This window comes from Pyrgilauda ruficollis, unplaced genomic scaffold (assembly GCF_017590135.1).
Source record: "Pyrgilauda ruficollis isolate IOZ18807 unplaced genomic scaffold, ASM1759013v1 scaffold46, whole genome shotgun sequence".
Lineage (NCBI taxonomy): Eukaryota > Metazoa > Chordata > Aves > Passeriformes > Passeridae > Pyrgilauda > Pyrgilauda ruficollis.
The window spans coordinates 4,455,727-4,467,629 of record NW_024526155.1 but is presented as its reverse complement, the minus strand read 5'-3'; the positions used below and the strand labels follow the sequence as shown (position 1 = coordinate 4,467,629).

Genomic DNA, 11,903 nt, shown 5'->3' with positions numbered 1-11,903 from the left:
GATACCCTACCTCGTTTTGGAAAGCAGCCCTGGCAATGGGGTGGAAGCAACTGGATTATTTATGTGCAACCCAACGTGAGTGAGTGTATCAGAATCTGGCCGGGGAGGAGCGGCGTGGCCGGTGCTTCTGGCAGGGTGTGAGGCTGGGGTCTTGTTGCCATCTCATGAGTAATTCTCTCATGGAGGATGAAGACCATTTCTTCAGGTTTGTGTGTGAAGGGATGACTCAGGAGATGTGTCGGTAGGACTCGGTGCATTGCTCCATGCTTTGGAAACTGGAAGGCCACAGTTTGTTTCCAAACATGTTCAATGTTTTGAAAACCTGGGACAGCGACTGCTGCCTGGTTCTGTGCACTGAGTACACGGATGGGGGCTTGGGACCAAATTAATTTCTGGCATAACTTTGGACATCGGTGGTGTTTCACCGTGGGTAACTGTGGCCAGTCTTAGGTTGTGAGATTGACTCACTCACAAATGACCCACTGAGTCACAGGTCAGTGAACAACTTGCATTGGAATATAATTGACATTTCTTAAAAAATAGGCTTTGATTCTTAACGTCTTTTTAAATCAGATTGCTTGGGTACTTTCAATGAAAGCATTGCAAATTGACTGTGATTTTAATCACCATTCTATCCAATTATTTTTACCAAATTAATTTCTGGCATAACTTTGGACATCGGTGGTGTTTCACCGTGGGTAACTGTGGCCAGTCTTAGGTTGTGAGATTGACTCACTCACAAATGACCCACTGAGTCACAGGTCAGTGAACAACTTGCATTGGAATATAATTGACATTTCTTAAAAAATAGATTTTGATTCTTAACGTCTTTTTAAATCAGATTGCTTGGGTACTTTCAATGAAAGCATTGCAAATTGACTGTGATTTTAATCACCATTTTATCCAATTATTTTTATTTTCTGTAAGAATATAAAATATTAAACTTAAATCATCAGTCATTGAAATAGATGATTGAATGATAAAGGATCTGATTCTTGTTTTGTGGAAGGTGAGTGACTAGATCCCTGTGCTGGGACTGGTTTCTCTGACAATGTAAACTGGTGGAGCTGACAAGATGAACCGGCCTGGGGTAGGGATCCAGTGCATCTCCCTGCTCCTGTGCTGCTGATAACCCCCAGGGCCAGGTAGGAGGGCTGGCAGGCAGATGTTCACCAGCTGCTGCTGCAGGGGTTACCCCATGGGGGTCACCTTGCGGTGATGTGGCAGGTGGCAGCTCAAGGGGGTTGAACTGAAATCGCCAAAACCAACTGAATGTGGAACTTTAATCAATCAATTAAAAAAAAAATCCTCAATGTTCAAACAAAATCCTTAATGATTGTGGAAAACTTAAAATAAAGCACATTGGTTAGCACATCACATGGTCCAGTTTGCTCTGTAGTTTGAGGGGAGGAAAACAAAGCCCCCCCTGCTCCAGCTTCACCTCTGATTTGGGCAGTGGCTCCCCAGGAGGAGCAGGAGGGCAGTGCAGTCCTGTTAAACACCGGAGAAGTGGGAAAACCCCTGGCTCAGCATCTCGAGAGCCTTTGAGCATACCCCAAATCCCTGTCTGCTTGGCTGTGCTGGGTTTGGGCACTGTTGTTCTGCTTGGATGCTTCTTGTCATGCCTTAGCAAAGATGGGCTGAATGGGAAGGGGAAATTGCTCCCTGCAGTTTGCTTTCTCAACCAGCTGTCCATGAACAGCACAGGATTGCTGTCCCGGGCCAGGGGACACAGAACAAGGAACAAACAGGGAACAAACAGGGAGCAGGGAACAGGCTGTGCCCGCAGGAAGGAGCCCCGCGGTCCCACTGCCCTGAGCCACTGCTGCTGCAGGGGATCCTGGTCAGCCACGGGCACAGAGCTGCCTCTGTCCCTGCAGCCTGGAGGACAGGCAGCAAGAGCTTTGGGATCATCCCGTTCTGAAGGGTAACACCCAGTCCAGCTCCCTCTGGGTGTTGGGGTCGCAGGTTTGTTTATGGTCTCAGCTCTGACTTGGTGCATCCTAGGTGATCGAATCCAGGATGGTTTTCTTTGGCTTGAAAGCAGAGCTGAGACCACAGAATTTGTGTAGTAGTCTCCAAAAATCACTTCCAGTGTCCTGGCATGCCTGTGGCACTGTCTGTCCAGGGATCAGGAAGGATTTCACAAATGCAGCCAGGGCAGGGTTGTGATCTCTTGCCAACGTGAGAAACTGAGGCAGAGAGGGGACCAGCGACTTACCCAAGGTCCACAACGAGGCCTTGGCACACCTGGGAAAGCTGTAAGAAGCACCTGGATCCTAAACCTCTTTAGTCCAAGACCTGTTTGCCAGCTCTGCCAGCAGCCCCTGTGTTTCCCAGGGCTCCCCAGAGGATCTGATTTAAGGCATGTGGACAGCAGCATTACCTAATTCTGCTCTTTTTTACCCAGACCTCTGTGAAAGTAGGACTAATCTGGTATGCTTGAGTTTTAATTTTTTTTTTTTTTTTTGAGCCAAGGTTTTAAGATTTAGTATTTCTGAGGTTCAAAGGTGAACAGGCCTGCATGAATAATTTCTGATTCCATTTGCTGCTGCTAGTACTAAGATTTGCCAAAAGCAGCTTTTAATGGCAAGTCAACCCCAACAGTCTTGAAGAGTCTGTGATAAGTGTAGAGATATGAAAATTCCCAGGAAAGGGTATTTCAAGTGCTGTAGTAACCTTCTATTACTTTGACTGTGTTATTTTAAAGGAACTTTTCTTGTCTATCCACTATTTCTCTAGGAATGTAAAAATCCAACAACCATCACAAAAGCCATTCACATTAGCAGCCTCCTTGTGAATTTTAATTAACAGGAAATGCCACTCATTGAAATTCAACATCCAGAATATCTCTGCTTTACTCCTTTGATGTTCCCCATCAAGTCCTGGACTAACATCCATATGTTCTCCTGAGACACTCGGAAGAAAATAATTTTGGTTTATTTGTAGTAGGAAAGCATTTCATCATTGTCTTTTATCCCAGAAGCATTTGAGTTCCTTTACAAACTGTTCACATGGAGGAGCTGCTCTGTGGGTCATTACAGCAGGGAGTGATTCCAGAGCTGTGCTTGTCAGTTTGCACTCAGCAGTGATGCTGGAATTTTAGGAGAGGCAGGGAAAGAGTCGTGAAACAAATGAAAGTCCAGCATGATAGGGAATTCAGCTATTACAGGTCAGACAGCCTTGGTTCCCTTTTCACATTTATCCCTTATAAAGGATAGTGCTAGATTTTCCTATATTTCTGTAGTAGTAACCTAAGAAGACATGATCTGGCTCTGTGTTACTGTAATTTGTTCATTTGCAAGTGATTTTAACAAAGAACCACCCCTAATTAGTTAATCTTTCCCACACCCTCAATTTCTCAAATGGGCAGAATAACATGATCAACAGGTGCTGATGATACTGCCATGAAGAATTATCTTCAGACTTAAATAATTCTATTTTAGTCCTTCATTCATCTTCTTTCTCCAGCCATTTTCTTAAGCTGCATTGTTCATTTACCCCACCCTCTGCCTGGGGTACAGCGTTGCACCCCTTCCCATCCCTGTCACCATGACAAGGTGACACTGTCACCACAGGTTGAACTTGCAGGTGTCTTGGCACAGGCCCACCCCAAACACTGCAGTCTGCACTCAGAACTGAGTTTAAAACCCCTGCCCTGGTGGGTACAATCTCAGTGTTCATCCTTTATGCAGGTGAAGCCAGGCTCTGCTTCCTGGCAATGATGCCAAAGGAATCCTCTGCTGTCTCACAGTTCCAGCAAACTGCTCACAGCCATGTGGGGCTTGGGCTCCTCCTGTAGTGCTAAAAAAATCAAAATTGGTGATGTTATAAAATTTTAGAGCTTGGGCTCTACAGAGACTGGAGCTCATCAAGAAAGCAAATTCCTTTTATACCATCTGGAAATGACACAGGGTAGGAAAAGGCACCTTGGAGCATCCCAGGAGGACACAGCATTCCTCCTTATCTTAGAACTCTCCCAACCACAGAGTATTTTTTTGCAGAACCAAAATGAGCCAGACCTCAGCGTCCTTGAGCAGAGTGTGACCACAAGATGTCACAGTTGCTTTGCTGCGATGCGTGGTTCTGCCTTTGCCCTGCCCCAGTCCTGCCCCTTTCCCACTCCCAGCCTTCACCCCCCAGGTATCCCTATGAACACACACGCTGTTTCTGGGGTTTTTGCTGCTGTGTTTTGTTTACTGGGTTCTTTTTTTGGCAAAGCAAGCTTCTTCATTGTATTCCGGGCAAGGTTAGGCATTTAGGTTTCTGTCTCATATACAGGTCATTCATGGTACATAAAATTGAAGCTTCACCAGATTTATGCCCTTGCTGTAGGTCCAGCTGGCAGACAACAATTTTGAGTAGAGCCAGAGGAAAAAATCTAAGTGGAAACAAACACTTCTTGGTGCTGCCAGAGTTACTGCTCAGTGTCTCCACAGACTTCAGGTGCCTTTGCCAGATGGTGTGGAAGACTCAGAAAACACCACGATGTTGTGGGCTTCAGAGGTTTTTGTTCTTTATAGCCTATTGCTAAATTTATTTCTTTTTCTACTCCGGAAAGCTGCCTGCATGGCCTGGATGGGGTCCCAGGGGCTGATGCTAATACCAGTTCACTCTGAAGTAGAGTGAGAAAGGAGTTTAGCCGTGGAAGAAGCTGATGAGCCTTGCAGGATCCAGCTATGGGTCTTTTGGGCTAGTCCCTTCTAGTGTGCACATTGAATTAAAGACCTAATTCATGGCCTGTGCAAGCAATTGCTATGGATGCTCCAAACAAACAGCACTTTCTTTCCCGCCCGCCTGGCTGGTGCCTCTTCCCCGCTGGAGCCAGGCAGAGTTTCTCATCTGGCCCCTGTGCTCCAGGGCACCAGGAGGAAAGCTTTGCTCCACCAGCCACGCGGGAAAAACAAAACCCTCAGCTATAAAGAGGAGCTGTTGAGGAGAGCAGCAAGGGCACAAAGGACCTGGTGCCTGCAGGAAGGGCAGAGGAAGCAGCAGAGGTTTGCTCTGCCTTCTGTGCTCGTCATTCCTTGTCCTCCAACTCCTGTCACTGCCGTGGGATCCAGCCATGTCCCCTGGGGAAGGTGCTGCTCTCCCACCTTTCTCTGGAGGGCACAGCCCCACGTGCTTTGTCCCCAGGGATGGCTGGGACAGAGCTGACCTCGAGCCCTTTGCCCTTTCCCACCCAGGGGAGCATGAGAACATCCCGGGAGCCCGGCAGTTCCCAGCTGGCGGGAGGGCTTGGCTTGGGACAGTGGGTCCCCACAGGGGATGGGCTCAGTGGCAGCTGGGTGAGCTGTGTCACCTTTGCCCACAAATGGTGGCTTAGCACAAGAGCATCTGGCAAAGGGGCAGGGAAGGCTCCTGTAACCCCTGAGCTCATAACTGAGGAGCAAACACTGGGGTTGGCCCTCATCTCCAGGTCAGCAGGTTTGGTGGCTGGAGCTCTGCTGGGCACATCCTGGGGGCCAGGCAGGTTGGTCCATTGGGACCTGCACATCCTGGCCTGTACATCTGGCAGCTTCTCAACAGTTTGGGAATCCTGACTGTGGCTGGTGTTCTCTGCAGTGGATTTGCTGGCTATCAGGAATTCAGAAAGGTTAGAGACTGAAACTTGCTCTTCCTCTGCTAGGACTGTGAGATGAGCCTTGGTGCCATTTGTGAACCCTGCACTCCCTTCAGCAGGGAGCAGCAGCCTGTCAGAACAGATGAGCAGTTACCAACTGGGCTGCTGGATCCTGCTGTGCCTTTTGTGCCATGACTGATAGCTGAAAGAGGAAAAGGTCCCTTCCACCCTGAGAGAGATGCCAGCCCTGCTCGCTTCTTGCTGGTGGGCAGTGTGAGGAGTAGTCATCTGATTTCCCCACATGGAATGATGACACCCCAGGTTCCAGGATCCTTGTTCCATCTTCGTCAGCCCATGTGTCATTGACTCATTTTTTTTACTTATGTGTCATTAAAATAAGCCTTCTCTGCAATAAGTGTAAGACCAGAAAAAGTGTAAATCCCGAGCAGTGCTGTGCATCCTGGCACTGTTCTGTAGTGCTTTTATTCCCCTGGCTTCACTCACCAGGTTTTGCACACTTCAGAGATTGCCAGTGTTGCTGATCTGAATTGCCTTAAAACATCCTGGGGTTTGAGTCCTGGTTCTCTGGTGCTGCCTTTGTTTCCTACCCTGCCTCTCCCAACAGCCACATCCAGGATCCTCTCAGAGCAATAAGGCACTGCAACATGGAGAGTTTTTGGGCAAGTCTGAGGCACCTCACTGCTATTGGGTATGTAGAGTCAGCTTTATTCCCTCTCTTTCCCCCTGTCTTGATAGCTATTGTATGGCTTTTTCACAGAAAACCCCCTTTCCTAGTTGAAATTGTCCCTCAAAGGATACTTGAGGGGGCTGTCCAGCAGTGGGAGACAGGGATTGCCTGGCTGGTTTAACCCCCAGGACAGGCTCTTCTCCCCTCCAGGTTTTCTGGTTTCCAGAGAGTCACTCCAGATGTGAGGCCTGAGAAATTATATTCTTTCCCAAATGTTTGTTTCCATTAGACATTTGAATAGCTTTATGGGACATTTCATCCTGTCTGTAGTGGCCAAATTCTTGTCCTTGGAGACTTTCTCTGGCACTGCAACTTCAGTGTGAAACTGTTTTCTCTGTTTGTCACCCTTAAACATGTGGATTTGTGTTTGGCCTCCTCTTAAGAGGCAGAGAGAACACCACTCAACTGCCTCTTGTCCATGTAACACCTTTGAAATACAGAGCTGGCCTAACAGTATCCACAGAAGCCAATAGTCTCCTCTTTCTCCCTCCAACATCCTCTAAAATAAGCATTAAAGCCTCCACCACTGTCAATGAGGTGACACCTCAGAATGACTCTATTATGGTTTTTATAGAATAACACAATGTTTTCCTGTGCTTGCATTAAGAGAGAACAGTTGCACCATGCTTAGTATTTATTTTTCACTAAATGCATTGAACTTCCCTGTCCTGCTGCTTCCAGGGGAGATCTCAGCCCCAGCTACTCAGGGAAGTTTGCAGGGAATAGAGAAGGGTGAGACCAGAGGCACCCAGAGGAGGCCAATATAAAACCCCCCTAAGTGATCATCTCAAGAAAGCCCCCTAATCAGTGTTTATGAACTTCCTCTGCTAACACACAGGTGCTTGTTTTTCCAGGGTGAGAGCCCGTGTTTACTGTGAAGACTTTCTGTTCCCAAAGGTGCACAGAACTATGGCAGACCTGTGGTGGATTTACTCCAAACCTGTCCCAGCAGACGGCAGAGAGCTCTGCACCTTGTTTCTGCAGTGCTCCTGCATTACAGCAGTGATAGGAGGCCTCTTTTACAACTGGATGTTTGCTTCCCTGGAGTACTCCTGGCACCTCTCCGCTGCCATGGCCATCTCCTTCAGCCTGCTCCTTCTCCTGACTCTCTTTTTGGTGCATCCTGCCCGTTGTGTCTTCAGCATGATCATGCCCACATTAGGCACCAAGCAGGGCAGGAAGCTTCTCTTCTCGACCTGCATCATGATTGCAGTGGTGAACATAACACCCAACATCATAAGCAACATCAAAACCATACTGCAGGTTATTCAGTGCATCTGCAAGAATTCCTCTGACAGCCTTCTGAACTCAACTGCCCTGCTGGAGAAAGTTTCCTGGGAGTTTGGGGATGCAGTCCAAGAAGCCACTCGTTCCATTTATAAGCCTATGAATGGACATTTTCGTTTTTCATTGCTTCAGAACAGCTCCTTGATTTACCAAAAAATGCACCTTGCTGGTGAGAAAATTAGCAGAGAGTTCTTGTCTGTTGAGGAACTGGTCAAAGACTCTGTCCGAGTTGCCAACAGACTGGCTGCTGGACTCTTCATGCTCTATCTCTGTTTTGAGTCCACCTGTTATTTGAAAAATTATCTCACCAACATCAGCTTTGACAATTTTTACATCACCAAGAAGCTGGAACGTTTAGCCATGGACAGAAGAGCAACTCATCTCCTGGTGAGCTCATCCAAAAAACTCATCCGACCAACAGGCTTGAAGCTGTCCAGGGAAGAGGTGGCTCTGTGCCTCGTGCAAGCCATGCTGGTCACCGTGGCCCTGGTGCTGATGCTGGTGGTGGTGGCCATGGACCACTTTGCCTTCAGCGTGGCAGACACGGCGGTGAGAAAGGCAGCTCAGTTCTCTGCAGTGCCTGTCACACTCAGCATCAAATACAAGGTGAGTGCTGGGGTGTCCTGCCCTGCCCTGTGGGGGGACCCCACTCTGTGTCCCTTCAGGGAGGGGGTGGTGGGGATTGCAGTCTTTGTACTCTTATTTACACAATCCTGACTTCCCTTCCCAGCAGCCAGCAGGATGAGCAACAGGCTTTGGGGAAGGAGGCAGTGGCACAACCTCAGCTGCTCAGCTGCATCAAATAGCAGCAGACACTCTTCAAGTTACAGCCCTTGGGAGCTGGAAGGGGAGCAAATAGTGCCTCATGCTGCAAACACACTGCTAGACCAGGCAGTCAGACGTCCCTGTATCTCCAGACCCCTTCCCTAAGCAAGGTGGAGGAATGGGACACTGTCCCCCCACTGCAGAGTGGGTGCAACTCCAAAAGGAAGGGGGCAGCTGATGAACACTGAGAATGTCTCCTCATCCTATTGCACAGGCTGTTTCTTCAGTAGAAATCCCTGCTTGCTGGCTTTGCTCTTGCCTTCTGCAATCATTTCCACAAACCTCCCAAGTTTCTAATTCAATATTTTTTGGTTTGGTGTTTTAACTTCCCACTTCTGCCATACAGCCTGCCTCCTGCCCCAGCCCAGGATCCTTACTGCAGATACCTGCTTATGACAGATTTACAGGAAAACAGTCAGGGCTTAGAAAAACCCTCTAATATTCAGATATTCAGCCACTAATACCATGGTCTGGATGATGCCTTTCACCATAAATCTCATGCAGTGAGTGCCTGCTATGATGTCTGTTCCAGTGGATGAAGATGACAGATGGGACTGGCTCTCACCCTGCCCAGTGCTCAGTGCCTACACACGGCACTGTTACTCAGACTGAAGCGATCACACCCTTTAGTGTCCTTCTCTTAGTGCTGTAACAGTAATTCCATACCCCCAGGCAGATGTTTTGTAGTAACCAGTTGATTTTGGTTTCTTCATACCCCATTTACATTTGAACTCTCCTTTCTCCAGGCTGAAATAGGGATCATGCCCTTTCTATTCAAAGTTTTCTGGCGTCCTTCTGAGGCATTACTGCTCCAGGACTTCAACAGGACCTACCACCATCAGCTGATCTTCAGCTCTGCCCACTGCAGGATCAGCCCCCCCAGGCCCCCCAACCCCTCTGTGCTGCTCGTTGTGGGGCTGCTCTTCTGCATCCTCTACGGCACCGTGTTCCTGGGAACGTACGCGTGGCGCCTGTGCCGCGGAATCGCCGCCTCCTTCTTCCAGAGCTGCGAGGAGAAGAGAGTGCTTCACCTGTACAGGAAACTGGCCAGGAGGCACAGGAAGGAGCAAAACTCTGTGAAGGGTGCTTTGGGAAGTCAGGGGGATGGCTGCATGTCTGATACCACAGCACAGGCTTCTGCCACAAGGGTCACGCGTTTAATTTTCCAGAGTTAGGGAAGTGTTTGGAGCTTGGGGGAAAATACTAAAAAAAAAAACCCAAAAAAACCCCAACGCTAAAAAAGAAAAAAAGTTGAAATGTCACATTTTTGCATTAATTTGAGAAAAATGGGCTACATTTCCTTTTTTTGTATTATTTTAACATCTGGAAGAAGGTCTGGAGGCAGCTGTTGCATATCTGCAGCGCTAGGCAAGGCTAACTGAGAAACAGATGGGAGTTGGGGTCAGGGAGGAGCTCATTCACCTTCTCCACCACATCTGTGCTGGAAGAAGTACACACTTTCTTTCTTAAGTTATACCTTCAGGCAACAAAAAGGCAAAGTTATTTGACTTGATTAATTTAACTTTCAATGAGTTTTTCTTTCAGGCTTTGTGCACAGAAAACTGGGTAGACCAGATAAATTTAGAAGATAGTTTATTCACCAAAGAAAATGTCACTTCAACCTGCTGAAGTAAATTCAAGATCAATATGACCATGAGAGGCACATCCTGGGCATGGTGGTAGAAATCAGCACATGAGGGTTTTAGAAAATCTCTTCAAAATGTCTGTTGAAAAGAAAATATAATAAAATAGCTGCAGGACCTCAGAAGAGAATGAGAACAATCAATAAAGGTCAATTTGGGTGTCCATCTCTTTTCCCAAGTATGAAGTGATAGGATGAGAGAAAACACCCTCAGGTTGTGCCAGGAGAGGTTAAGATTTTATATTAGGAAAAAAATTCTTCAAGCACTGGCAGAGGCTGCCCAGGCCAGTGGTAGGGTCACCATCCCTGGAGGGATTTAAATGACACAAAGATGTAGAATTGGGAACATGTTTTAATGGTCCCTTGGCAGTGCTGGGTTAATGGTTGGATTTCATTGTTTTAAATGTTGGGTTGTTTGAAGCTCGGAAACTATGTTATTGTATCCAAATTAATAAATGCATCACTTAGGCAGCATCTGAAATGTGTTATTTCTGATAGAGAGCCACATTGGACACCTCTGCAGGAGCCAGAGGAGAGGGAGATAAATCCCTGCCAGGCTAAAAACTAAGCAACTTCACAGCTTCATTTATCGAAGCATGTCTATTATTTTCCTCCCTGCTTCCATTAAAGTCTTCATTAAGGTAATTATTTGACATAATGCACCTCAATGAGATTAAATGTCAGAAATTAAGTGGTAGCTGCTACCAGATGCACTGAATTTTCTCATCTTCTGAGGTACTTGAAACAAGTATGTTTGGATTATATTTTTAAAGCATCTACTTACAAAACCCTGGTGAATTCACCTCCCCAGGGTTTTAATGTCCTGTTGTTCTGATGATCAATCCAAGCACCTTTGTGCCTCTACAGCAACTGGGGGGCTTTGTCATGGTGTTTCTGTGGAAAATGCCCTGTGCTCTATTGTTTGGGTGAAAGCAAAAAGATTTCCACTGAATAGCTAAAATTATCTGGAGCTGGGAGGAGAGAAGCCTTCAGACAGCAAACCATCCCAGCAGCATGTTGTCTTCCAAGAACAACTTGAAGAGGAGTTTTTCCTCAGGAAGACTTATCTTTCTGACATCAGCCATGTTGTCCCTGGTGCCGAATTGGGCTGTCATGTTTTCCCCAGACAGGGGAACTGGCAGGAGGCAGAGCTGCTGGAAATCGCTCTGCTCTCCTGAGAGGTATTGTTCCTCAGCCAGATAAAGGTGTGACAAAATAGAAAACATTGCCATTATAAAGCTGTATTGCCCACTGGAGGGGTGAGCTGCCTTGCCAAGGTTTGCTTGATGGGGCAAGAGAGAAATGCTGAGCAGATTAACCAGCAGGAAACATTAATTTATTCACTTTTGTTTTTTATTAAGTAGAACCAATGTACAAGTCTCGTTATTTGCTGAGGGATTTTCATCCCTCAGAACCCCTCCACACTCACACCCACACTCCTGCTCACCAGGGCTCTCACTGCCTTTGTTTTCTCGCAGCAATCCCTCCCCTCCCACAGGCAGAGGAAACGGGCAGCGAGGCTTTGTCCCGTGTCGCTCAGGTGTGCCCACCTGCTCCCGGGGAATCCCTCCCACAGGCAGAGGAAACGGGCAGCGAGGCTTTGTCCCGTGTCGCTCAGGTGTGCCCACCTGCTCCCGGGGAATCCCTGCTGCCCAGTGCTGCTCCTGCCCGCGCACCACCCGCCATCCCTGGCTGCAGGAGTGTTCCAGCACGCCTGGTGCTGGCTTCCGATGCTGCTGGAGGTGGAAGCTCAGGGTCAGAGGTTGGTGTGCAATGGGGCAGAGGCAAGGCTGGGGAGCCTTTGCTGATGGGCACCAAACTCCGTGGCTGTGGCTCAG

The 11,903-nt window shown here is 47.8% G+C and overlaps 1 protein-coding gene across 1 annotated transcript; it reads left to right on the top strand.

Moving 5' to 3' along the window:
* The first annotated feature begins 6,228 nt into the window (after positions 1-6,228).
* On the top strand, positions 6,229-9,598 carry LOC121359611 (osteoclast stimulatory transmembrane protein). The gene is made up of 3 exons (XM_041478677.1): positions 6,229-6,272; positions 7,166-8,204; positions 9,170-9,598. Exons 1-3 carry the CDS (start codon positions 6,229-6,231, stop codon positions 9,596-9,598), a joined length of 1,512 nt encoding a protein of 503 aa, XP_041334611.1.
* Positions 9,599-11,903: the final 2,305 nt, after the last annotated feature.

What these genes read in the sequence shown, in the direction of transcription:
- LOC121359611 (XM_041478677.1), top strand. Translation starts at nt 6,229, where the DNA reads ATGGAGAGTTTTTGGGCAAGTCTGAGGCACCTCACTGCTATTGG. An exon ending in AGGCACCTCACTGCTATTGG is followed by an intron (nt 6,273 to 7,165) that starts GTATGTAGAGTC and finishes TTGTTTTTCCAG; the next exon opens with GGTGAGAGCCCGTGTTTACT. An exon ending in CACTCAGCATCAAATACAAG is followed by an intron (nt 8,205 to 9,169) that starts GTGAGTGCTGGG and finishes TCCTTTCTCCAG; the next exon opens with GCTGAAATAGGGATCATGCC.